This window comes from Cebidichthys violaceus, unplaced genomic scaffold (assembly GCF_023349555.1).
Source record: "Cebidichthys violaceus isolate CVI_PGR_0920_01 unplaced genomic scaffold, fCebVio1.0.p SCAF_25, whole genome shotgun sequence".
In the NCBI taxonomy this organism is placed as follows: domain Eukaryota; kingdom Metazoa; phylum Chordata; class Actinopteri; order Perciformes; family Stichaeidae; genus Cebidichthys; species Cebidichthys violaceus.
In genome coordinates this window covers 2,502,901-2,530,380 of record NW_027176428.1, presented here as the reverse complement: position 1 = coordinate 2,530,380, position 27,480 = coordinate 2,502,901, and the positions used below count along the sequence as shown (strand labels likewise).

The 27,480-nt window shown below is 42.0% G+C and overlaps 1 protein-coding gene across 2 annotated transcripts; it reads left to right on the top strand.

Moving 5' to 3' along the window:
- The first annotated feature begins 29 nt into the window (after positions 1-29).
- Positions 30-26,320, top strand: LOC137879527 (ataxin-7). Of its 2 annotated transcripts, XM_068720302.1 has the most exons (13): positions 30-154; positions 1,636-1,733; positions 5,745-5,957; positions 6,165-6,233; positions 11,649-11,753; positions 16,452-16,722; positions 17,334-17,668; positions 18,161-18,243; positions 19,326-19,600; positions 19,782-19,971; positions 20,176-20,297; positions 20,421-21,570; positions 23,099-26,320. In XM_068720302.1, the coding sequence occupies exons 3-13, from the start codon at positions 5,753-5,755 to the stop codon at positions 23,114-23,116; spliced, it is 2,823 nt and encodes a 940-aa protein (XP_068576403.1). In that variant the 5' UTR covers positions 30-154; positions 1,636-1,733; positions 5,745-5,752; the 3' UTR covers positions 23,117-26,320. The 2 variants fall into 2 exon arrangements, with proteins under 2 accessions (XP_068576403.1, XP_068576402.1); XM_068720301.1 differs by lacking the exon at positions 23,099-26,320 and having other exon boundaries at positions 20,421-22,101.
- The last annotated feature ends 1,160 nt before the right edge of the window (positions 26,321-27,480 follow it).

The following is a 27,480-nucleotide window of genomic DNA, read 5'->3' as shown; positions in this document are numbered from 1 at the left end:
GTAAACAGACATGGAAGCACCAGGTGAAGACCTCCACAGAGGCTGAGCACTGCACTCACTCTTTCCCACCGTCTTCTGTCTCCTTCGCCCAGTTCATCCAGTTGATATACATCTGCCTGGTGTCACGTTTACGCCTACAGCGTCCAGAGCCTTGGTAAGAGTGAACTTGTTGTCGATCCGTGACGACTGCTAATGACTTCTGCTGTGCTGTCAGGCTTCCTCGCTAACGCTAGTCATGGCAGGCTACAGGCTTCAGCTAGCAGGCTAATGTAGCCACCACTGCTCCCTAGTAACGTTTGTACCAGTCACAGACCCACACTGGATGGAGCCTGTTTTCATGACACAACTCAAAATAGACCATGTGTCTTTTTTTCACATGTCGAATTTACGATTAACGTGTGCCTCGTATTTTCTATTCATTGACAACAATGTTAATGTACGTTAGTGTGGCAATGTGTAGAGGTGGGAGCAACGCTAGCCAGTCAAACTGTCTGCTCCTGTTGGTCTCTGGTAACTAATGTCAGCTAGCTAACAGAGTTGTCAACAATAACGACACGTTGTTGGATACTAAAGAAATTATTACTTAATGTTCTATTGCCAATCATGGCCTTTGATAAACTTTCTTTTTGGAGCCAAAACGTTGATTGGAGTCAGCCTAAGCTACGTGTGCTGACATGTTTATATTGTAATATAGCGGGCTATTCAAAAGAACAATGTTACACTTTATAATACTTTGACTCTGATGCCATAGTAATAGCCAGTGTATGTAGAAATGTGTAAGGTGCCAGTTCAATATGATCTTGTGTTGAATATTAGGGATAACAATCATATCATGTTATGGTTGTACACAATTCTGTCGTTCAAAATACTAATTTCACACTAATTCTCAATGAGTTGTATTTGATATGAACAGTGAACAGCAGACCAGAAGTTCATTGCAATGAATCTCAGTTGATTATATTATGTGATTTTACATATGTTAGACATATTATGAAATGCATTAAGAAACAAATTTTTGGGGAAAATATCCACATCAGTTCGTATTATTATTGTGACATTGTTTTCAACCACATCGCCCATCATTTATAATTAAAGGTAAGGACATGCAGGACATGCAGGACATGCAGGACACAACCCAGCCATTGTCTTCATCAGTAGCTTTTGAAGTATCATGCAAATTTAAACAAATGTAAAGTAAGCGATTGTAATTCGTACGCACCAGTTATCATTGTATGGTTTTGGGTTTTGCTTTAGCAAGTCATTTGCTACCTTTATGAATACATTACAATGTGTCTTTCATCAGTTAAGACAACAAAAACAATCAGAATCCATCTATTCTGTCTGTGTTTAAAAACGATTATTGTGGGGCTGGAGAGGATGGTTAGGGCTTGTGCCTACAGGATTTGCTTACTGCATAGCGGTGAAGAACTCGACGACAGGGCCCAAGGAGAATAGAGTTAGCTTCCTTATAATTCCAAATTCACTGATTTACTCTTATTAAGGAACACGAAAAAACAAAGAACCTGATACTGACTCATCTTCTCTCAATGCTTGTCTCTCTCTCTCTGTCTGTGTGTGTGTGTGTGTGTGTGTGTGTGTGTGTGTGTGTGTGTGTGTGTGTGTGTGTCTCTCCAGACTCCTCTCCAGTGTGTGTGGCGGCCAACGATCACCAAAACTGATGAGGATCGGTTGATTGAGTTCAAATTAACTTCCTTTTTTCTTATTTTGCCAAGGTAAGACATCACAGCTACTTATGACTCGACATTCTATTGACAGTTTACTGTTTTCTTTAGCTATACAATAATCTTAAGTAGTTATATAGTGCTTACAGGTGTTAACAGTTGTCGCTGAATTAGAAAAGTATTGGAGTTCAACAATTTTATAGTAATTGATTTCCAGAGACCATACTTTGGATTTCTTTAGGTTAATTTATTAAACACAAACAAGCCAAACATTGTTGGCTTGTTTGTGGATATCACAAATTATATATCATGATTATACATCTACTTACTTGAAAGATAAAGCATCAGATGAAATGCATCAGTCCTGAGATGAATTATATTTCTACTTTAATGAAATATTCATTAGTATTCTGTTTTTGTTGGGACTTTTTTTTGTGGATGTGTGAGGAAGGAGTTGCTCAGTGACATCCTCTTGGCCTCTGATTAAAGATTACAATTATTTTTTAATATAAATTTCATGACATAGATGAGTCCCAGCCGGTTGACTCCATGTCAGCGTTGGCCTTGCGAGGGGCAGGGCTGGTTTGAAACAGTAGATGGCGTGTTGAGACATTTTTTAACCCAAGAAATGTGTAATTTTCATAAATTTGTTAGAAATGTCAACATTAACACCAGCAGTGTTTCATCGCAATACAGTCATATCATTTAGTTTACAGCTCAAAAACACATTTTGGTGTGCAGTACCTCTTTAATAGAATATTATCAGTATGTGATATTTAGCCTGTATTGGTTGGTTCGTACACTGGACACACAAATGCCTTGTGTGAGATGACTGTGCTTGTCTAAAAGGGGCTATAGTGGAAACACTGATATTTTGATATGTTAAAGATTAAGAATTTGCAATGCTTTTTAAAAAAGCAAATGCGCTTCTGGTCCAATCCCAGACGTAGTCACTGCTACTCATCAAGATGGATTAGTACTAAGGCATCGATATGTCATAACTTAAGTGTTGGTCATTAATAGATTGGTAATGAAAGAAGGCAAAACAGTCAAAAAAGCCATACCAATAATTTCTTTCACAGGGTTTCCTAATTTGTTGCTGTGTCTAAATGGGTAAGTTTCACATTACAGCAAAAAGATGTTCAATGCATGCCTCTTAAAAGTATTGTTAATGTTTTGTGTCATTGCGGGAAATCTACTTGAGATGTACTTGAGGCCTCTCACATCCCTGTAGAGTATCATCTGTTGACACTGTTTGCTCATGTAATGCTTTCTGTATAGTATTTTTGAAAATGTAAATAACAATGCACTAAAAGTTGAAATCTGTATTTTAATGTGTTGTCACTCTCAAACGACAACAACAGCACCTAGCATCATGCTTGTTATGCCGGCTCACCCAGTTGTTGTAGGCATCCATATCACTGTTAAAGTAGCACAGTGAAATGTCATTGAACAACCAGGTAACCTGAACGTAATATACTGTATTCTACTCAGGTTTTACCCCGCATGCCAGTGTCGGAGTTGTTGATCCATTCCTTCAGAAACCTATGAGTGATATCGAAGGCCCTGTTCACACCTGGCATTAACACGTGTCATGGTTGATCCAGTCACAAGAGGACAGCTCTAACCCGTCAGTTCCCTCCTGGCATTAGAATGTGTCTCCACACACGTCTCGTGTGACCACTTGTGATCGGATCTTTATTCCTTGCGACATGTGCAAATAAATATGTACATCTTTTCCATTTGCAAAGAACCAATGCAGTTGTTTTTACCCAGCGGAAGGTAGCAATGCACATCCTGTGTCTAGTCTTCCAGAAGAAGAAGATATCAAAACATACAGACCGGGTTTATTCCTTGGGGTGTTCCAGACAGACCAACTAGCCCAAGATGTTTGACGCACCCGTAATGTATCTCCATGGGCGTCAAAATATTCAGACTGCGTGGACAAATATAATATGAGTGTGATCAATTACCTATACTGCCATATTATTTAGTATCCCAGGAAAAGATTTAGTATGTCCGGATGCATAGTATGCCAAAAATACCAGGAAATTCTACTGCATCCGGTTTCATTTTGCAGTATGCAAGTCAGCATGCTTTCCTGCCTATTCTGACCCACAAGCTAATGTGCAGCAGAGCATACGTCGCATCGACTGAGCTGCAGAGAGATCGCAGACATGGCATCTTTTTCTGAATGGGCATACCTTTTCGTTTTACTTCAAATTTTGAGATACGAACTACGATGTATATCGCAAGGTTCAGGGGGAAATGTTATGACAAAATAGTATGTCCCAATTGTATGCTCACTGCATGCAAAAGTACATACTTTGTAAGAGCTTCACTACGTACTAATAGTAAAGAGAAAAAGTATGCGATTTGGAACCGCTGGTGCCGTTGTTGGCGAATGAGTTCTTAATTCCGTAGCGGACGTCAGCTGAGTAGGCGGTCCTTCAATGTTTCCCAGGACACATTCACGAACATACTGCTAAAAGAATGTGGCCACCTCTGAATGTGGTCTGAGTGATCGGATCTTAATGCGTTCTCAACACGTCTTGGGTGCATTCACACCTGTACTTTGAGCTGTCCACATGTGATCAGGTCCCCCAGGATGAATGTCATTGCCAGGTGTAAACACGGCCAAAGATGTTGGATTTTTTTTTTTTTTTTTTTTAAGTCTATGGTTCGACCATTTAAACAGATCCTACAGTAGCCAGTTTTCTTTAGAAAGGCTGCATTCTGAAACTCAACATCCTCATGGTATGAACATATTCGGCTAGATTTTTTTCTGAGGCTATAGTGGAGTCTGGAGTGTATATCATTTGGATCACTTTGATACAATGGAATTAATTTGAGACTGGTGTATGCATAGGCAATAGATAAAGACTTAAGAAAATAAAACAACTTTTTCTGTGAGATACTGGCAACATGTTCGGGACAAGCTTCTTAATTTTAATTTCTATATTTAGTGTTGGTCCAAAGACTGAACCGTACTCTTGAAATTAGCAACTGAGGAATTTTCAAGCTGGCCTTGTTTTTTTGTGTCAAATTGGTGGCTGTGTCTTAAGCTGTTTCTTAAGAATTTCTGATGATTCAAGATGGAAAAGAAGTAGTTGCATAGAATCAACCACTATGTCATTCATTATAAAATGGGAAGGACATCACCAGATGAAGACTAGAAATGTTTGTGCCTTTTGTAAGTCAAGTAACTGTCTTACTTTGTGTCCGTCTCTATTCTAAATGTTGTCTGTGGCAAGGCAAAGAAAGTGCCCCCATTACTTGTTTTCCTGGTTGTCAGCTTTTGTCTGTTGTACATGTGCATCACTGGGATAGGTCACAAGCATTTCATTTTGAAAGTGAAAGTTAAGACTACTTGGCTGTGGGTAACTCTGACTTTACACTTCTTTAAAGTTTAGCAGCCACAGGGGAATTTGTTCAACCAAGCTCTTTCAGACATTTAATATGACATGACAACGATATGTTTTAGATTTCTAAATGCTTTTTTTTTTAACAGAAAGTGAGAATTTTAAATTTTTCATACTTATTTATTTTTTCATATAAATCATGTAATACTACTGTATATTGCAGTTTATCCACCCCTAATTATGTGCATGTCATATTTAATCATCAAGATTTAGCTTTAACTACCAAGCAAAGTAGTTAAGCATTGCATGTAAAATGAATTAAAGCTAACACGTCAGGAACCCATAAACCCCTTTAGATAAACTGCCAGTTAATTCAGTACATTGTATATATGTTGTATACGCTTTGTAGCTTGTCAAGTGTCCACACACACACACACACACACACACACACACACACACACACACACACACACACACACACACACACACACACACACACACACACACATACACATACACACACACACACACACGCACACACGCACACACACACACACACACACACACACACGGGTTCTTTTTTTTTTGTGTGTGAGGGGCGGGTTTGGTGAAACAACACGCGTTTGCCCGCGTCAATCAGTGAAAAAGTCCTCCTATCCCGAGCGCTACCAATGCTGACTCTCGTGTTGTTACATTGTAGCGGAAAGAATGTCGGAAAGGGCCGAGGATGACGTCAGGGGGGAGCAGCGCCGAGCGGCCAGGCAGCAGCTGAAGCAGCAGCAGATCCAGCGGGGAGAAGGCTCCACAGCAATGGCGACTGTTGCGGAGCGGAGATCCTTGCCTAGTCCAGAAATAATGCTGGGACAGCCTTGGAGCAACTGGGTCGACGCCGCCAAACTCAACGGCAACGACGGTGAGTTCCCTAGCGTCCCGAATGTGCGCCAGGAAGCGAGGTAGAGCGCGACAGTTGCCAGTCCTGTCCTCTTTTTTTTCTTTTTTTTTTTGGCCGATTGCATGCAGTTTTTGGTGGAATACGAAGAAACGCTACTGGTAGCAACATCACGAACAGGCAAGCAAGTGCAACTATTTATTTGTCTGTGTCTGATCGCCTCGTTTTCAGGTGCCGAATCGGAGGAAAGTTTCAAAGACTTCGGGAAAAATCGGGAAGCCATGCGTTTGTGCAGAGAAGGTGAGTGTTTTTTTTTTTTCGTCTCTAGGGCCAAAGGTGTATTTTGGTTGTGGAGGTTTGCACATGCACATGGATAGCCAGTATGTAAAAGCTACTGTAAATCATGCGCATCATGAACTGACTGGACAACCGGATACAATAAGTGAAACGTGTCTCTTAAATGACATTTACATCTGTCCCTAAAATAACTTAACAGTTAACAACTTAAACTCGCTGTACTTGGGTATAGGCCCAAACATAGTGATAACAATTTCATATACCGATTGGAGATTGCATTTAATAGACTTTGTTGTTCATCATCCACATTTCTGCCATTTTACATAAGAATTCATCCACACTTCACGTGTCTCTGAAAACAGCAAGGTTTGTGTCGTTAAAAACTTGAAGGTAGTAATCATTTTCAAAGTTAATAACTGTAGTAAAATTCGTATGGTTATCACCGAAATTGTGATATGTTTGTAAAAAGCCCTCTCTTAGTCATAGCTGTATTTGAATGGTATGAAGTTACGATATGGCTTGCTCCTATTTCACAAGCTGATTCAACACAAAATGTTTTTGTTAAAACAGAAATATTGTAAGCAAATTGAACAAAATGCTGAATTTTAAATAACTTCTTAATGTCTTTTGAAGCACTTGCCCACCAACCAGCATGTCATGTAAATGTCTGATTTATTCAGGCTGGATAAATGTAAACTTTGAAAGTCTGCCATCATGGTGGATTAAAAAAAACCCAACAACAACCAGACTGCTTTGATATTTAAGTGACGGGTTGAATTTGATCCTGCTAGTAACTATAATCTAAGGTTATGCCAGGAATTTTCTCTTTAGCTGATTATATATATAAAAATTAGGTTACAGTACCGGGAAAGATCCAGTCATGACAGAATTAAGAGAAAAGACATCATTTGACAAAGGTGATTAAAACCCACACTATAATAAACACTCATCATCTGGCTTCTGAGCCACAGAGTGATGTTTCAGAGCAGTTTAAACTGCAATTTTATTTTTGGAAACACCTTGTTTAGCGTGAGCTGATTTGTCCCGCTGTCAGGCCTGGATTTAGAACTACAAAGGTAAATTGTTACGATAATAAACTGGCACCTTGTTTAATTACAAATCAGGAATCGTGCACTATTTACCAAGCTCTCAGACTGACAGAATGAGTTAAAAACCGGTTCACTTAATGAATGAATGATGAACAAACATTGGTGCTACAGTGATTGTAGTTTGAAGCCTAGCTCAATAAAGTTAAATGAAAGATTTCATGCTTCGCTAATGTCGATACTTCTCATCACAAGGGGTTTTTAACCTATTGCTCAAGGACACACGGCATATCAAATGTCTCCTTGTTGTTATGGGACGTTCATAGCAGCTACTCGGACACCAAGATTAACATACATCCTTTTCTTTGAGCTGTTTTTCAGAACGAGTGTATAGTGAAAATAGATTCATCATCCGTTGTTTTCTGTTCTGAAAAATCTATTTGTGTGTACAATTTGGCAGAGAAAAATGGCGTTCAACACCATCATTAATTCCACAGCCAACAACAAAGCGATCACTGTGGTGTGATTAATTCTCACTTAATTTGACAGTTTTTCGGACTTTGGCGACTCCTACTATAGAACACCGTTGGACACTGATTTGTCCAACACTTTGGAGGAACACATTCCTGCCGTCTAATAATGCATTTGCAGAACCGGGCATCTGTCTGACGTTATATCTCAATGAGGAATGACACATAAGGAAAGATGCCACACTTCATTTGGTTACATGATTTTGGCCCACGCTTATGATGTCATCAGTGTGTCTAGATTGAGTCCCGTCCCCCCCCCTCCATGTGTTGCTGCATAGGAAAGGGTTAATTGCAGACTACTTGACAGGGCACTTGTCTAAGGTTGCGTTTGCTCAATGACACATGTCCTAGACTAGAGGCTTCTAGTCAAGAAAAGTAGAGCTTTCATATTTCATACAAAATAGTGTGAGGTGCATTACACTAAGGTGGTGGTTCAGCTAAAGGCATGTCTGCTTGGTGGATGAGATTATTGTATCTCCAGGTCGAAAGAAGCATCTTCAGGAGAAGGCAGAGAGACTTAATGGTCTTATAAAATGTGACACTGTGAGGTCATTTGACGTGCAAGTGGCTTAAAGACATGTCTCCATCATGTAACGGCGTCTGTTGGTGTTTCTTGTTTGTGTCATGAGGCTGATCGACACATGCTGCTCGAGATTCATAGAATGTTATTGTGTGAGCCTGAGTGTGTGTGTGTGTGTGTGTGTTTCGTTGGGGTATTACAAGTGGATGACTACACCTCTCCGCCATGACTCACCACCAGATTCCTCCTGTGGTGTAACCGCTATTCTAACACACACAGATTATTAACACATTGTAAAAACAAAAAAATTTATGGGAATTAATGAATGATGAATCCACTCATCTTCCCCTTTTTTGATACATTTTACAGTGGCACTGTCACAGTCGGGGAAGCTGGGAAATGTAGTGCCAGTGTCAGCCACAGGTCAGATTCAGCCAGCGTGTGTTCAGCTCAGAGGCAGCCAGAGCTGCTGCTATTCCACCTAGACCATTCATCACTGCCATGGATGAGGATGCTGAGATTAACTGGACTCTCATTCTCCTCCTCTGTCTCGTGCTCACAGGCTCTCTTCCTCTTCCTCGGCTCACTCTCGCTTTGTCTTACCGACGCCTCGGCCTGCTTCTCTGCTCTCTTTCTCTCTGTGTTTTTTCTCCACGCTCTTTTCTTGGCTTTGCGCTGCCTTTCTCCTCCACCATGACTTCCTTTCTCTCTCTCTCTTTCTTTCTCTCTCTCTCTCTCTCTCTTTCTCTCTCTCTCTCTATCCTTTTCATCTCCTACTTGCACAAGAAGAAAATGGAGATTGTAGAATGGGGCAGACACCGTGACGTTGGACCACTTTTCAAGTCAGGCCATTTCAGCGGTACAGTTCAGTCGGTGCGAGTGCGTTGAATGCAGAGTGGGGAGGCCATCTAGCTCGGCTGCGTTTTATAGTCGAGCAACCCGTTTGGCGAACGCTCCAAGTGAACAACGGCGGCAGTTTGGGAATGAGTTTTGTTTGACCTTGCTATTGATCCAGCAAGGAAAGGTGGTCAGCCTGTTGAACGCCACAGTTCTTGGCCTGTTTCAATAAAGGATTCGAGAGAAGTTTTAATCGAGAATTCATGGGAGGTTATTGATTGAGCAAGTATGTGTGCTCTCTCATTATAACTTAAATTTGCTGCTGGTACAGGAGAATGGCTCATGGTTGGATTAATACAGACGGGTTGAACCAAGAAGTTACACAGAACTCAGGCCAGCTTCCAACTTCTGCTTTAATGGCTTGCGCAAGTGGCAACCAGTGAGCACTGCCCTCCACATCACATTTTTGCACTTGTTGTCTTTGAATAGTAGTCCGACCCTCGCTTGTGCACATCAGCAGTGTGCTTCCCAACTCGAGTTCTATATCATTTACATGCCTTTGTCCATTAAGTGAGGACGTTTGCCTTTTTTCCTTGGCAGCCACCAGCCGCTGTGAAAATCAGTCTCTTTTTGCTCCACGGCTGTTGAAGGAGACACTTAGCAGAGTGGCTTCAGACAATTGACATGCATTAAGTAGCATCAGGCTTGTCAATTCATCCACACAAGACTGCCACTGACCTCCACTGAGAGGGAATCCCGCCAGGTCGGCCCCTTTTTATATGGGCTTTGCTCAATGGCCCTCAACCCGTCCAGACTCGTCTAGCGACGTTTGGAGAACCCTTGACGGCCCTGGTGGAGTACATACTGAATAGGGGCTCCACTTCTCTCCTCTTGTATCCTGTCTTCTGCTCATCTCATCGTAACGCCCCAGGCAAATCTCTTAATTAGCCTCCTTAATTAGGTGGTTTCTGGTTCTGTGCGCCAGGGTAAATTTTGATCACATTCTGGTGAGTAGCGGCACTTCCCTCCGTTTGCCCTAGAGTGACTTGCGAAGTGCGAGGCTCGGTTCGTACAATTTGTGGGCTTGAGATGCTGGAGCTGCAGACATGCCGTACCTTGGAAGTCATGCTTCTTATGTTTTTGTTTATGATCGTGCGCCTGAAAGTTGCACCGCCTTAGTGGCACCGCGGGAAAATTCTCCTGTTTGCGCTCCCCTGTAATCAGCCGTGTCTTCCAGTTTATCTTCCTTTCAGTTAATCCAGACAGAGGCACTGCGTTGAGTTGTCAAAAGGTTTTCGGGTTCGTGACCCTTTTGTGTGCGTCCACATTTACATCGTTACTCTATAATGCTGTGTTGTTAAGCATGAGCTGGTTTTAGGGGAGGAGGTTTCAGATGAGTCCTGACTCATGAGAAGAAGATCTCATTGGTGGTTTGGAATATTTTATTGTTATGGATTGTAAACATGTGCATAGATCTCACCGTGAAATGCAACTTTTATAACTTGACAGACTTTGATGAAAACCAACATCTCTGTTTTGATTGTAGGACTGCAAATAATGATTAGTTTTCTTACTTAATCAGTTTGTTTGGTCTACAAAAAATTCAGATATTTGGGGGGAATGTGTGTTATATTTTCGCAAAGCCAGAGGTGATGAGCTCAAATTCCTCGTTTAATCTGACTGATTGTCCAAAACCCAAAGATACTCTGTTTACTCTCACATAAAATGAAATTACTCCATCAATTAATCGGCTGTTCTCAAAAGTTGCAGATTTTTGTTTTTGATTCACCAATCAACTAATTGACTGAGTGTTGCAGCTCTATTTGATTGTTTAGATTTTTTTCTTTATATGATTTAATTGCAGTGTACACATATATGAGGAATATTGTTTTGAATTAAGACTGCCAATGTTGGGAGCATGAAAGGGATGGGAGGAGTTACTCAGCAGAAAAACGACACAAAGCATGAGGGGACTAACATATTCAATTGTATTCCTTCGTAATACCTCCTTAGTCACAAATCATCCTCGCGCTACACTGCATACATTTTGTATGTGCTGTGTTTATGACGTTAGCTCTTTGACAGCGGGTAACCTTTCTGACTCGGCCCTTTTCCTGCTCCTTATCATCGGGACACCGTCTATGAGGAGTGATCAGTATCTGCATGTAAAGACTTCGCTTGACAATTTGCATTGAGCAAGCTCGTCGGTTCTTTAAGATTCTTTATATGGTTGCGCGTTTTCATGTGTTGTGCAACACAATGATGTGTACATTTATTATAACCAGGTTTCCTTCTTCACGTTAAGCTATTGAACTGAAGTTACCCTATCTTGAGCTATTGCAGCAGTGTTGTGACAACAAATGATGGATGTTTCAGTGAAGAGTTGGAGTCTGTTGCCAACTGGAGCACCAGGTGAATGTAGGTCTATTTGATTTGCCTCTCCTTGACTTGTCTCCTATCTGGTTGATTCTTCCCCTGTGTACAGACATGCACATATTCGGCCAATGCCCCGCACAGGACGACTTCTACCTGGTGATGTGCAACCACTGCGGCCAGGTAGTCAAGCCCCAGGCCTTCCAAGCACACTACGGTAAGTGTCCTGCACATGCACACACTTGCATGAGCGAGTGAATATAGACAGTACAGTAGGTAGATCAGTGAAGAAGAAGAAATGTAACAAAGTAGTCTTCATCTGTAGGAACCATATACCACTTCATGGCTGGTGGTGATATTTCACACATCAACACACTCTGTTGTATCACTTCTCCCTCCGCCTTTGTTTTTCCCCACCACTTTTCCTTCTCCACACAGTAACCCGAGATCAGACGCCACAGACTTTGATTTATTTATTTATTTAACTCACTGTCTCACTTGTGTGTGTGTGTGTGTGTGTGTGTGTGTGTGTGTGTGTGTGTGTGTGTGTGTGTGTGTGTGTGTGTGTGTGTGTGTGTGTGTGTGTGTGTGTTTACAATTCCCCTGTTAATATTTGATGCGACTGTCTCGGTCTTTGCACTAATGTACTTTTTGAAAACATGTACAGCTCGGATAGGATTTCTAGTTCTGTTAATCCTGTGTGTGTGTGTGTGTGTGTGTGTGTGTGTGTGTGTGTGTGTGTGTGTGTGTGTGTGTGTGTGTGTGTGTGTGTGTGTGTGTGTGTGTGTGTGTGCGTGCGTGCGTGCGTGCGTGCGTGCGTGCGCTTAGTAGTTCAGCTGGATCTTTGAATATAGTGCTAGAGTAAATGGATGAATTATAGATATGTAAATAGAGTGACTGCATCACTGTGGATCTCTTTAAACTTGACAGTGTTAACGGCAAGTTCACAAACGCCCACAGTCGCTGAAATAAATAAGCTGTCTGTTCACTCGCAATCTCATTTTCCTGAAATGCTGCTTGTTAGAGTGACATCTACCATGTCCTGCTATGTAAGACTCTTTGTTTTACCGTAAGAACGTATATTAATCTTTGTAAATTAAGTCAAGAAGACCTGATTTGTTAAAGTCTGTTCATGTGAGAAATCTGATGGCTTCAACCCTTATTAGCACCAGTTTTTGTCCCATCACTACATTCTTACTCCCAGCATCTGAATCACACATCTGATAACATTCTCTTCTTATAGTTTGTGGTTTTTTTTGTCCTAAATTGTTGTTGGGTTTTTGTTCCTGTCAGTGGTGTGGATTCTTCATGAAGTGTCAGCAGTTACAGTTGTCATGGTCAGCCACAAGAGGGGGGTATAACGGCACATGGCCCCCATTGCAACTGTCCATGCCACTATTACAATATTCAAAGAGACGGTTCCTCCCACACTGCTAAACAATATAGACTGATGCAAGCCTGTCTAGACCAGACCATTACTTATGACTATTACACTTTAGTTGTCATGCCTGCATGGGGATTTTTCATTGGAGGGCATTACAGTGCCTATTGGGTAAAACAGTACTGACAAAATCCCAGCAGGTGGCTGCCGTACATCTTTAACAGGGTGGTGTTGTGAATGCAGACTGCAGAATCAGGTAGATTGATGCATCTCTAATCATTATAGTTGTTCACCATCACTTGTATGCTACTTAATTAGTGTATTGATTAAATCTAACTATAAAGCAAGGAATCTCTGTTTGTATGTGGGTGTGTTCTTCGCATATCTTGACAACCGTTGCAACAAACGCCGTCTTTACAGCAGCTTTACTTTTCATCCTTTCTCTAACTGGGAACGTTAGTATTGGCAGTGGTAAGCCTACTCGAAACGTTTTTTTCTAAAACTTAACCGTTAATAGTAAAACTATTAATACTGCACAGTGCTGCATCAAATGTTTACTTCAAGTGAAAAGTGAAAGAGAGGCATTATCAGCACAACGTACTTAAATTTACTTAACGTCTGTTCAAGGTGGAGCTTTCAATTCTATGACGCTGGATAGTTTTATGAATGGTAATGCATTATATTTAAATCATTATATTTTGTGAGTCAAATCTGAATCAGGCAGTTGCCTACCTTGCCTAACGGTAAAGCCTCCAGTGTGTGTTTTTCATGTGAACCACTTTGTATTTCGCTGCAACTTGGGTGTGTGACGCAACTATGTCACGGCAGGTGTACTGCTGAGGACCCGAGGAAGCGCAGCGCTGAGTGTGAAGTTGTTTGTATGAGCGGTTTTCGAGAAAGCTGCAAGCAGCAACGCTACAGGCCGAGCATTCGGCCCATTCTGAACTGCCGTGTTTTCAACAAGCACTGCACTAGTTATACAAACAAGCAGCTAATGGTGCCTCCTTTAATTTCCATTCAAGTAGGAGTTGTAAGCACCGCAGTAGAGCTGCAGCTAATGATTATTTTTGAATAATGTGACTATTCATTTTAGATGCTTAATAAGTAAAACTCTGCGGCAATGCTACTATACAAGGCCATACAGAGTAGGAGTGCCCTTGCTGGGATTTTCCTCCTGTCTTCCTCCCTCTGATGTCATTATAGGACGACTTCATGTGGCGTTAACACGGAGCAAAGGCACTGATCTCAGCACCATTGAGATGGTATCAATATGATTTTAGCATGCTTCTTTGAGCCCATCTGTCTCCCGTTAGGTGTTTGTGCTTCTCGGCTGAGGCTGATCCCAGCAGGGGTGACGCTCACCGCAGAATGGGAAGCTCCAAGCTTCCCGTCTCCTAACAGCTCTGCTCACACACGTTGCCTTGGCTGAGCAAACACACACAAACACACATTATGGGATCATGCGCCTTGAGCTTAGATAGCAAGTAAACTAACCATAGTGTTTATGTTATTTTGACGAGAAGACAGAGGCCAGCTCATGCAACGGCTTGAACGTGGTACTTGTTGAGATGGTAGTAAGGCCGTCAAACAGCCAGGGATTCCCCTTAGCACTGAGCCAACGGACAGTGTGAAAGAGGACATTAAGGCTCCTCTTGTTGCTTGTGTCTACTGTTTCTATTTCCTCCACTCCAAACTCTTTTATTCTGCTGCTGGTGTTGTCTCTCAGTGTAGTGCTTTGTGGACAGAGCACTGAGTGTCACGCTGTGGTTTCCTGGTGTGAGTTTGTGTGCTGTTGACTATGACCGGGACAGGACAAGACAGCAGGGGAAGGTGGTTAGGCATGAGGGAGCGAAAGAAAGAAAGGGAGGGAAGGTATCTGGAGTGTGTTGTGAATGGGTGTGTAGAGACAGTTCTTTAGATAAGAAGAGGGCATTCTTAGATGTTTTTCCTGCCGGGAAATTGGAAGAAGACTATACAGTTTGAAGGTGTGTGTGTGTGTGTGTGTGTGTGTGTGTGTGTGTGTGTGTGTGTGTGTGTGTGTGTGTGTGTGTGTGTGTGTGTGTGTGTGTGTGTGTGTGTGTGTGTGTGTGTGTGTGTGTGTGTGTGTGTGTGTGTGTGTGTGTGTGTGTGTTGGGGGCTGAGGGAAATAGGGAGTGCTAGCTCCGTGCCCATGCATGTGTGTTTGCATCCCCTACACTGTTTCTGCAGCAACAAACTTGTTTGCAGATAACCTGCTGAGCTTTAGCCTACGGCCCGGTTCCCTGCTACTCCATGGAGTTAGCCCAGTGAAAGCTTAGCTAACCAGGCCCACAACTCACCACGTTAGCTAGCTGCTCACACAGATTCTTTCTATGAAAACCTGTTTGTGCTCCTGAAGCTGTACCATCAACAGTTCATTGCTCTTTGTTGATTTTGTATAGTAACAATGAAGGTGCCTCCTTATCACTTTCGCCTGCTAGCAAACAGAACATTGCTTTGTGGTAGAATGTACTCTAAAGCTCTGGAGTAGTGTGGACGCTCAGTGTAAACGTAGCAAAAGATATGCGTTTTAAAATGGAAACGTAGTAGTGTGGATGTAGCCTAAGAAGACAGAAGTGGATACAGGCAATAAGATGTGAGGCATCAGCAGAAATTTTAGGATAACTGGGTGATCAGCTTGCTAACAGCTAACTTGTCCCTAAAAAGTATGACATGTTGTGCTCTGTCTCTGTCTGTCGGTCTCTCTCTCGCTCCACTTATGGTCAGAGCAGCAGGTCTGTCTGTCTGACCCCAGGGGGCCAGTATATCTGTTAGGGAGCCGCTGCCTGGCCAAGATTTAATACTTTAATGTAAGTTACAGTAACCTCTGAATATACAAAAATGCCAACATATGGTTTCTGCCTGTTTTTGGGTTGTCTAGTCTCTATGTGTCTGCGTTGTGGAGCTGTAGCGATCATTTCAATGAAGTTATTTTGAGCGTGTTATTTCATTGTTGTATGCGGTTACTAAAAATAGCGAGAGCTTCCTTTGAAAACCCAAACCCTTCTGTGATTATTGTGGGTGCACTCGCAACAGACCAATGTTCGATGATGTTTGAAAACCATGGTGTACCATGGGAAAAATATATTTAGCTTTGGATGCAAGCACTTAGCGATGAAAATATTTCTTTCATCTATTTTTGGCTTTTCATCCACATCTCGGTATCACCCCAACCTTTTCTGCTGTCAAACTGCCTTTTATCAGTTTGCACAGTAGAGGTTGTTAGAAGCTCAGGCAGGAAATGAAGTTCTTGACCTGTTGGCTGCTTCTATTTCAGACTGCGTTGGCATGAATCACAAATGCTGCTTATTTGTTGTCGAGGTAACCTGCTCACTACTGTCAAAGGAAGATTTCTATGTTCTCCCACGTGTCTTACCTTTTCTCCTGACCAACCCTAACGCATTTACATGATTCTGTTATAGTCCTGAGTCAAAGCTTTGTAATGCCTCACCCTGATCATCTAATTGAGTTAATTATCATGTTTTAATGCCAACCTTGTTTGTACTGTCGCTCCAGAGAGAAGACACAGTTCGGCCTGCAAGCCAGCCTCCACCTCCCCCTTCCCCGTGTCGGGCAGGAACAGGACCAGTGGACTTGGGCCTGGCCTGGGCTCGGGGCCTGTAGCTGGGCTGGCAAGTGGAGTCATCCTTAGCCGACCTTCCACCGCTGGATCTTCAGCGTCGTCCTCCTCCAATCCCAAACTCGTCAAACCAGCCAAAGAGAAGCTGCCAGGCTTTCAGCGAAGAACCCCCTTTGCACCCTTCAGGACACCCCAGCTGGACAAGATGTAAGTTCCTCTGTAGCATTTGCAGTAACGCGTGTTGCCAGGGTTGTGCAATTTGCCGTTATAAACCAAGACCAGGGCTGGACAGTTAATTGGTTTTATAGCACCATTCTTAATTGTCCTGCTGTTATAACAACTGTTACCTGTAATATTTACTTAGCTGCAATTGATTAAGGTTAATTTGGTGAAAAAAAGACTTCTCAGCTGTTGCCTGGTTAACGCCACTCTGTATCATTGTAGTCATAATCTTTGAGAAGGTAACTTGTGTTTTGAAATGTTCCTCCTTATTTAACAGGCTGCAGTCTAAATGAAGAAGAGTTGTAAGTGCAGTACGGTGCCATTGTTATCAAAATCTCTTATTTCGTCCAGGATCTGTGTTTGGGATCGGTCCAGAGAAAAGTCATATATTTTGACACGTGTTTTTTTTTTATTATTATTTATTTATTATCAAAGTCTTTGATAACTGATGGATCATATAGATTTATGTTTTGTCCTCCCAGCCCCCTCCATACGTACACATCTGTCTCTTGCCATGCATTTCTCACTGGCTCTGCGTTTCTAACTCTCAGCTTCCTCCTTGCTGCGCTCTTCATCTCTGTAACCTTCTCTTCCAGCCTCACCCCGGCTGTCAAGGTGGAGAAGATGCATCTGAGGGTGGACTCGTCAGCTAAGCTGGTGCAGGCCCCATCTGCCCCAGCCACCACCTCATCCTCCTCCACATCCTCCTCTAGCACCACTGTGAGCTCCAACACTACCACCATCACCACCTCCTCCTCCTCATCATCAGCCCTTAAACCAGGCCTTAACTGTCCCTCCATACCAAAGCCTCCATTACTGGCCCTGGGTCCGATTCCCAACGGAAAGGGCCACCTCTCAGTCCTCTCAGACAAGAAGCAGGACAGCAGCAGCAGTGCCAGTAGCAGACGCCACATTAACAAGAGAGTGACAGGTCAGTTGGAGAGGAAATTAAGTGAAACTGCTATTCAGGTTTTGTGCTGTTAATATAGGTATTGTCAGGTCTGATTATGAAGTACAGTATTTTTATACTGTTTCATACGTCTTTCTGATTTTGCCCAAAATGTTTTGTTTTCTCTGATCTTAATCTTGCATGAAATCCCATTGTGTAAAGACCTGACATCAGTAATCCATTTCGTTGATCACAACAAACATCGAGTAAACATCTGAAACATAGAGTATATTGCATGTTTTACCCTCAAGATATCAGTATATTTACCACAGGTATTAAAGTTTAACAAAAACTCTGAAACAGCTACCTGTCTTCACAACGTCCCATCCATCAGTGTTAAAGACCATGACTCATCTAAGATGAATATTTTACGCAACACAACTTGCAGTGACGCGAGTTATAACAACAGTTGATTTGTCACAATGTATGTAAGTAACAATTTTCTCCTCCCTCACCTCGCTCCTGTGCCTTCAGAACGTGAGTTCAATGCCGATGTCCACTGTGGCGTTGTGGATATGACCGCTCGGAAACCATGCACAAGATCCCTAACATGCAAGGTAAGCAGTATCTCTGCTTTGTCGCAGCAAAGTCACTTTATAAAGTCATTAATATCTCACTGAAAACAAATCTAAAAGATGAATAAAATAAATAACATTTCTGAGTGACATTTATAAAGAATGAAGAACACAGACAGTTAATATCAGTCATTCTGGCTGCTTTGTCTCAGTCAGCAGAGAAGTTTACAAGAACAAACTAAGCTAAACAACTACATACAGCTTGTGTGGGTGGGTGGGTGGAGGAGCTCAGCCCTAAAAAGTACTACTAAAAAGCACCAGTGAAAAATTGTAAGGCTCTCGTTAGAGCCAGTGTTCAGTTAGTCTGTTCTGGGCTGCTGTAGACACACGGCAGTGCAAGATGGCGGACTCCGTGGATATAAATGGCTTTTTTAAGCTGAAGAAAACACGATTCTTCCAGCGATTATACACTGATTAAAACATAGTTATGGCATATAATATTCCACTTCTGCCAATTAATCATCCTAAATATTACACCCTGTTCCCTTAAAGGCTAACAAGGGCCCTATGATTTCTGTGTGAAACTCACAATCACAGAATTTGATGATAAGACTGGAATCGATTGTAAAACGTGGAATTTGCCAAAATGTAAATTACATTTTTGGAGAAACTGGGTTTTCCCTGCCGTTACAAGTGTTTTTTTCACAGCACCTATGAACTGAATTAACAGAAAAAAATCTGCTCTCTGTGTTTCTAAATACACTACAGTGTCTGTGTTCAATGTACTGTAATGAAGGAACATGTCAGCCAGTGCAATAGTGTGGCACTCTAATGTAATTTCAATAGTTTTTGGACAATGATAGAGTTCTATGGCATTGTTGGTGTTGGCCTTTAAGTGGAATTTGTTGACAATAATTAACACATAAAATATTACCAGTTTTTTTAAAGGATGGTTGTGATTATTTTCAGCAAAGCCACACATGCCATATTCTCCAAACATTCAGAGATGTACCACTCATGTACACATTGGAGTTAAAATAACATCCCATCATTGGACCGAAACCCAAACAGACACACCTCCCAAATTATAATTCTGACTTTTGACCTTTCTAATGTCCCATCAGACACATTCCTTAAGCCAGCGGAGGGCGGTGCCAGGGCGGAGGAAGCGCTTTGACACATTGCTGGCAGAGCACAAGAACAGAACAAGGGAGAAGGAGAGAGAGCTCCACCAACCCCATTCCCAGCAAAATACCTCTCTCAGGGACCCACACCCCTCCTCCCACCTCGCTGCTGCCCATGACGCCCACCAGGTCGCTCATGGCAATGGCCCTGCCCCAGACGCCACTAAGCCTTTGCCACTCTGCAAGCCCAAATTTCACAGCCCTGGTCTTCCACGGTATGTTCTGCACAAGATCTGTTCTTGTTTTTGGTATGTATTGCGTGTAGTGAAAACTGACAAACTAGTCTTGATCACTGAGAGGTGAAACAAACCGTTACGATTAAGCATTTGATACATTTTCTATGATTCTCTTAAGAAGTTGCCACACAAATGATCGGCCACACTATCTGTCCATCAGACTAAACAGCAGTCACGGAGGTGGTACCCCCGGAGACCCTGCAGTAGTCCACGAGTCACCACACCATGCTCATACTACCCCTGGTGGGTTTTCTCGACCCTCCAGTGACGAGGGAGAGAACGAGGAGCGGGAGGACAGCGCTGACAAACTGGACTGTCACTATTCAGGTTATCACCCTCGACCGGCAGCTGTAAGTGCACCCTACCATCACTGCTTGCTCTCTGATTAGCCATGCAACTACTCATTTTTTTTTTTTTTTTTCTTTTTTTTTAAGGAAGCACTGTAAAAAAAATCCCTTTTTATGTTTCAGATTTCACAGAAATTTTAAGTACTTTTTGCTTGTTACGATTGATTTATGATTTACTGATAGTTGGGACCCCGTCTCTGTTCCCAGTACTGTACATTTGGAAGTCGACTGTTTGGGAGAGGTTGCTACTCCTTTGACAGGCGATGGGACAAAGTGCGATGTGCCCTAACCACGATGATGGACAAACACGTCAACTCTCAGATGTGGAAGTAAGTCTGTCCAGATTTAATTATGGCCGAAGCACGTAATGATTGGCCTCCTTGTCTTTTACGGTCAGCGTTCTTGAACTACTAAAAGTTGGAGCTAATGAATGATATTGTTCCTTGTTGCAGGAAAATCCCCTTGGCCTTGGAGAACTCCTCCTCCGTTGCACCTTCCCATAGGACAAGCACAAATTCCCACAGTAGCACCCCCTCTTCAGGCTTCCTGGGCCCCCCTGCCACCTTGCCCCAGACTCCTTATAGCCAATCGTACGAGGGCAAGTCTGTGCTCTCATATGGGACCACCTTAAATGCCCGCAGCTCCCCTCAGGGCGGGGCTGAGCACCCGGCCTACGGCATTACGCAGGCCCGACAAGTGTCTTCGTCGCCGCAGATGCCTTCAGCCCACTTGTCCTCTTCTTCTTCTTCTTCAGCTCCTTCCCTAGCCTCAGGCCGGGCACTTAAGTCCCGTTCCTCCAGCAGCAGCACTACCAAGTCGTCGTCCTCCTTCAGGCCCAAGGAGATCTCCTCTGGCTCCTCTACACCCTTCATCCCCAACTCCATTGGTGGGGGCAGCAGTGGAGCCAACAGTAACAGTAGCAACACAAGCTTCAGCTCGGGGAAGAAGAGGAAGAACAGCTCTATACTCTCTTCATCCCATGGCCCCTCTGAATCCTCTTCTAATGCCATCTACTCTTCCGCCGCCTCCTCTTTCAAGAAGAACTGTACGAATGTTGGCAGCTCAGGGAGCACCTACCACCACGGCTCATTAGGTCCTTCATCGTCATCATCATTATCTTCCTCCCACAGCGGAGTCCACAGCGTGGGGCTTAACTGTGGCCCCACTGTGCGGACTAACTCACTCAGCCTCAAAGCTGAGCCTTCTGGAGGTTCAGCAGGCGGCTCATCAGGGCCGCCAGCACGAGGTCCTCCCTCGGGCAGCCCTGCAGAATCCATCAAGCGCATGAGCGTAGTGATGAACAGCAGTGACTCCACCCTTTCCCTGGGACCTTTTGTCCACCACCAGTCCTTATCCTCATCTGACCACCACACCAACTTCAGCCACCACTCCACAGATGGGCGCCTGGAGGGCAAGAAGCGCAAAAGCTCTCCTGCCTCCAGCGGCATTAATAGTGGGGGAGGAGGAGGAGGAGGGGGAGTGGGACCTGGACCAGGTAGACCCAAAGTGGCCAAGTCACCTGCCATTAACAACATCCATGGGAAGCATGGGCGAAGTATTCCAGGGACGCCGGGTTTACCAAACAACTCACATTTACATCAGGTGGGTTTTGTACAGTACCAATCAAGATGCATTTAAATTTTTAAAAGTGGAGTTAAATGTCTAATCTCAGCTCTGTGTTATGTTAGTGTTCCAGTAAGCCACGAAAGTGTGGCAGTGAGCCAGCATGTACAATACCAGGACCCTTCACACCGACCTTAAATTGAGATTGACAAACTTGTCCAAGTCATGACGTCCCCCCATCCGATCTAGCTTCTGTTACACTAGCTTCTGTAGGGCAACACAACCTCTCATTTAGCATTTTTTTCATTGTTCTCTCTAAAAGTCCAAGGTTGTTCTCTGGGTTTACGTTCCATATTCTAAGACAAAGCTGCATCCAATACAGCACTTGCCATAAGACATCCAAACCATCGGGATTTATCTGGGTTCAAACAATGTTTACTTTTTGGGCGCAGGGGAAAAAAAACAGGCCTGAGTCTGACCTGTCTGTCGAACTGTGATATTTATCCCACAAGCATCTAGGGCTAATGGGAGATTATCTTTAAAGCTGCTTAAAAACATAAATAAAGTATTAACAATGACATTAAATTGTTTTGTTTTTTAACTATCTTTATAATCAACATTTGAAGCAAGCTACACTGTTAAGAAAAGCTCTCTTTCAAAGCTGGATTATTAGTTATTAGCGTAGTTACAAATGTCAATGGTATTTTGAATTTACTTTTGTAAAGAGTCGCAGCTTTTTAATGCATTCAGCTTGTCAGTTAAATTCACTCAAACTGATGGACCAAGAGTTTACACCAACGGAGCTTTATATGTTTACCCTAAGCTTGCTAGCAAACAAAACACTTTTTGTGCTCCAGCTAACTTGTCAGACATCGGCGTCCAAAATGGTGAATTTCACAATTACAACCCTTTGAACTTGCCTAGAATGTGTTACTTTTACTGATTGAAAGCAGTTAATATTATAGCACAGAATTACTATACAGACGGATTACTTAACAGCTGTTATAACTAGCGCTTTACCGAATAATTTGAAGCTGCGAGGCTTCAGTCGTAACATTGACATTCTAATTCTAAATCTGGATGCTGCACATTTTTTTTTTTTTGTAGTAGTATTTCTGTACATTTACAGATGAAGATGAGGCTGCAGGGATATTGTCAGTATTATACTATTTGTAGAATTAGATTCCATTTCCAACAACTGTAATAATTTCCAAAATTCACAACGCACTTTTATCTAACAAAACATTCTGCTTCTATCCATCTTTGTTGGCATTTAGCCTTTCAAAAACATTTTCACTGCAGTGAAAAAACAGTTTGCTCTCCCACTTGCCGAACACAAAGGGAGGCATGCAGTGGACGATAAAAAAGACAATGAATACATTCAAATTGAGAATTTTGGTTTGAGGATTATTTATTTTTTATGGGTTACAAAGTCATAACATATTGGGACAGACATTTGAAAACTTTGATCGACGTTTCGAATGTAAAAAAGAAAAGACATTCTTGTAGCCTACAGCCTACAGCCTTCATTTTCATATTGATGTTTTCTCTCTCCCTTTTCCCCCAGCCAAAGGCTCGTCCCTGACAGCGATGTCCGGCTTCTGTGTATGGAACCGGCAGGCGGACGGGGAAAAGTCCAGAGCAGTACGCATATTGCTCTGGACTTCACAAGGCCTTCTAAAATCAAACCCACATTACTCTCAGCTTCCCACAATCCTCAGGGTGGAGATGATCTGGACTGCCCAGTGAAGTCAATGTGGTCCTTACTATTTCTCCCAAAGCCATGTGTGTGTGTGTGTGTGTGTGTGTGTGTGTGTGTGTGTGTGTGTGTGTGTGTGTGTGTGTGTGTGTGTGTGTGTGTGTGTGTGTTGGGAGGAAGGGTGCAGTGGCACTGTATGTGTAGCGTGGAGTGCCAGGGGTCTAATGAGCGAGCCAAGGACCCCCCACGCATGTGTTGTCCCAGTATTCTAAGAGGTCTTCCTGTCTTGAAGTGGGAGGATCAATAGCAACAGCCAGGGGTCTCTTGAACTACGGTTCAAAGCTCATTGGGTTCAGGTTAAGGGTTGCCGCAACAAGCCGCCATGACACTGAGCAACTGGGGAGACAACAAGCCGATCTCTTCCGTGTTTGTAAAAAGAATGAGTGCGAATGTGCGTGCGTGTAAGAGACTTTTTTCTCATGTCGGATTCTGCTGGACTACTGGAATTTCCAACTTAATTACACCCCCAGCGCCTGATCTCAGAAGCCTTGGAAGGAGAGCAGGAGGAGCAGCAAACTGTTACTTGCAACACCTTAAACAACACACAATCACCTTGTTGTTTCACTTTTCATTAGTTTGACTCTCTGGCGACACGTTTTGATTAGCTTCGAGTTACACGCAGTAGCCTGAGAGGAGCCCGTAGAGACGATCTGGTCAATTCTTTTATTACCCAGAATAATTATGCAAGTGTTACCTTTTTATGATTTCTTATGATCTTTTTACACTGAACTACAAAGAGTCTTTGTAGATGTGGTGAAGACAGTTGTGCTTTCAAATGTGAAAAGGACGCCTGATGTGCCCATTTGATTGAATCTTTTGGCAGAGCGATAACTTTGTCTTGAGGACACCTGTTAATTTTCTGAATCTTTTCATTGTTCAAAAATTATCGCCACAGTAGACCTACCCCCAACTGTGAACAGAACTAAAAAAACTACTTTCTCCACAGGCACTGCTTAGTTGTCACAAAGCAAGCCAAAAGCTGCTATCAGCTTTGCCAACTACTTTTTTCTTTTTTTAAACGAAAAGGTGGGCAGTCTTGCTCATAAAGCATTCATGGTGCATTGCCTGTGTGGATATGAAGAAAATCTGTGCAAACCTTAATATTATTGCCATAACTTACCTACTTTTTACCCATTCAGCTGCGTGAAATCCACAGCTGTTGTGGGCAGATGTGAATTGTAATGTTTATTTTTCCTACATAGGGAATCAGGTATGGTACGTCTTAACTGGAGCAAACTTTATGCACGTCACCTGTCTTCTGTGGGTTTGATTGTCCCTCCTGTGTGTAACCACTACCCAAGCACTGGGTGTTACAGTTCCAATGCCTCGCCGTAACACTATGTTGGTGTGTGTTGAGAAAAGATTTGTCACAGTAGAATGGATAACCAGGCATTATACTCTATTCCTTTGTCAAAATGGAGTCTTAAATCAGGCAATACTTGTCGGGATGTTTGCTTATTTTTAGTGGTCTTGAGTGGGTTTTATGGTGCGAGATTCATGGAGATGGCTTCACCGGACATATTAAAACTTTTGGCAACACCTGTTGATTTATGGAACCTCCAGTGATGTCAGTGTGGAAAAGTAGGAGACAATTTTTTTAAGATTCCTAATTTAGCTTTTTTTTCTTTTCCCGTAGCCTAATGTATCAAACAAGTATTGGAGTATCCCTATTTGAGAATACGTATTTTGTTAAATTGTACATAGTGAAATATGTATTTTTGCACAGGCATTTTTCGTACACGCTGAATTTTTGGTACAATCTTTTAAAAAAAAAAATTTAAAAAAAGAAAAATTATTTATTTAGTAAAAAAAAGATAACAAGTCAGAGAACTTGATTATTTGAAGTGGTTCACTGCCAAGTCTATAGAATGCAATATGCCTATATGTAGAAGCTGAAGCATCTCATGAATCATGTACTGAGATCCTTATAGTATCAAAGTGAAGTATTGCCACTGTAGCATGGGTCTGTATGACAGGATACCTTTATTCACTTTTCAAGGTCTCAATCACATGTGCTTTTACAAGATATTTTACGTTGCCTATGAATCAACACAACTAAAAGAAAAGTTACCATGTGACCCAATTAGCCTGTGATTTTGAAATGTCCTGCAGGCTTGAAGCCGTGCCCATTATCTAACCAGTTTCCATTAACCTCTCAGTCATACACTTTGTAGACCTTAAAACACATTTCACGATTGAAACACTTGCGTTCTTTTATAAAGGCTGGAGGGACTTAAGCAATCATTGCAAGGAAGAGGAACAAAAAAACAGTCCAACTGCTTGCGTCATCGTTGCCAAACAAGTAATTTCAATCACAGCTTTTAAAGAAATAGTTTGCAGCTTTTAAAAGAAGTATGAAATTAAGAAAGTGCCTGAATTTGTTTCACCCTGACTGTTTGAGGACAGTATACTTTGGGTTGTTTTACCTTACTTGAATGTTGGAAGCATCTAGGCGTTTGCTTTTAAATCTGCCTATGAACCCTAAATATGGTAAAACCTGAGATTGTCAGCCACCCAGTATGAAAAACTTAAGTGTTGTGTTGGTGAGGGGGGTTTTTTGGGAGTGGGAGGGGTCAAACGTTTTCCAGACAAGATGTGGAGATTTTGATAGCCTCTGTGTGTGCGGCTTAAGTCCTCTCTGGTTTACTGGGATTTTTACGTAAAAACCTTCAATCAAGTGTTTTGTTTACCCTCAAACTCCACTGACATCTTGACATTGTTTCCAGTAGATGGAAACGTCACAAGGAAGTTTTTTTTTAATAGCACCATAGACTTGGAATGTGAAAGTGAGAGAGAATACAGCTCGTGTTTGGGAGGAAACAATAAATCCACCATTCATACTATGTAAAAGCGTGTATAGATTTTTTTTTTTTTGTATACATTATCAAAATCATTTTCAGCTGGACTTATGTATTGGCTGCTATGTAATTCATGAACAAAACATAGGTTAGAATTAATATTTAAAGAAAAAAGATTGTATAGTATATTTGTTTTGTAACAAGTTTCTGTAAATAAAATAATTTATACTGCTATTTATATGAAATGACGTCTCTGCCTCTTTCCTAAAGTACATTACAATTACCGCCTCATGTTGTATGCCTCTGTCAACCAGTCAAGTTGCAATTTACATCCATGTCGGTACAAAACATCGCTTTATAATTTTTATCCTATTAGAGATTGTTGCGAAAGTCATAATTAGCATGTGCATTTTTGAGTGATGGCCAAAAGCATGTTGGTGAGGTCACAGTGACTTTGGCCTTTGATGTCTTAAATTGTTGTTCGTTCATCTTTGGGTCCAATTGGATGTGCACGAGGTAATGAAGTACCCTTAAGGCATTCTTGATGTACCTCATTCAGAAGAATGGGAATTACATGCTAAATGCCTTTGAATTTCAGATTACATTTTAAAGGAAATGGTCTATAATTATGAAATAATTTCTATTCAGGATAATAGCAGACAACGCCAGAGTGTATCTCAGGGATAATCAGGACATTCTGATGTAGCATTTCAAAATTAAAGCCTGTCAAAATCTCATTCATTGCCAACTTCAAATCACATTCATGAGACAATTTGTCTAATTTCAAATTTGATTTTAGAGGAAACGGTGCATAGTTACAAAATAATTTCACTTCAGGTTAATAGCAGACCACCTCAAGGTGTCACTCAGAGAGCACCAGGACATTCTGATGTAGCATTTCAAAATTAAAGCCCTTCAAAATCTTTTTCTAATTTCAGATTTGATTTTAGAGGAAACGGTGGTGGTCTGCTATAAAACTGTAGTGAAATGATTTTGTAACTATGCACCATTTCCTCAAAAATCTAATCTGAAATTAGACAAATTGTCTCATGAATGTGATTTGAAGTTAGCTCATGAATGAGAATTTGTTTAATTTTGGAATCCTACATCAGAATGTCCTGATTTTCTCTGGTTGACACCTTGAGTGGGTCTGCTATTAACCCAGTGGTTCTCAAACTTTTTCTGTCATGCCCCACTTTGGAGGAAAAAAAATGTTCATGCCCCACTGCCCCAACAAAATTGTTACAAAATGGTCCATGTTGAATTTTTATTGAATTAACATTTTGTGAGTCCTCCATCTGTGCTTTTTCAAATAATAGAATAAAAGAAATTTGCAATCAATGTCAAGTAAACCAGATTGCTCCATCAGACAAAAACAAATACAATTTGCAG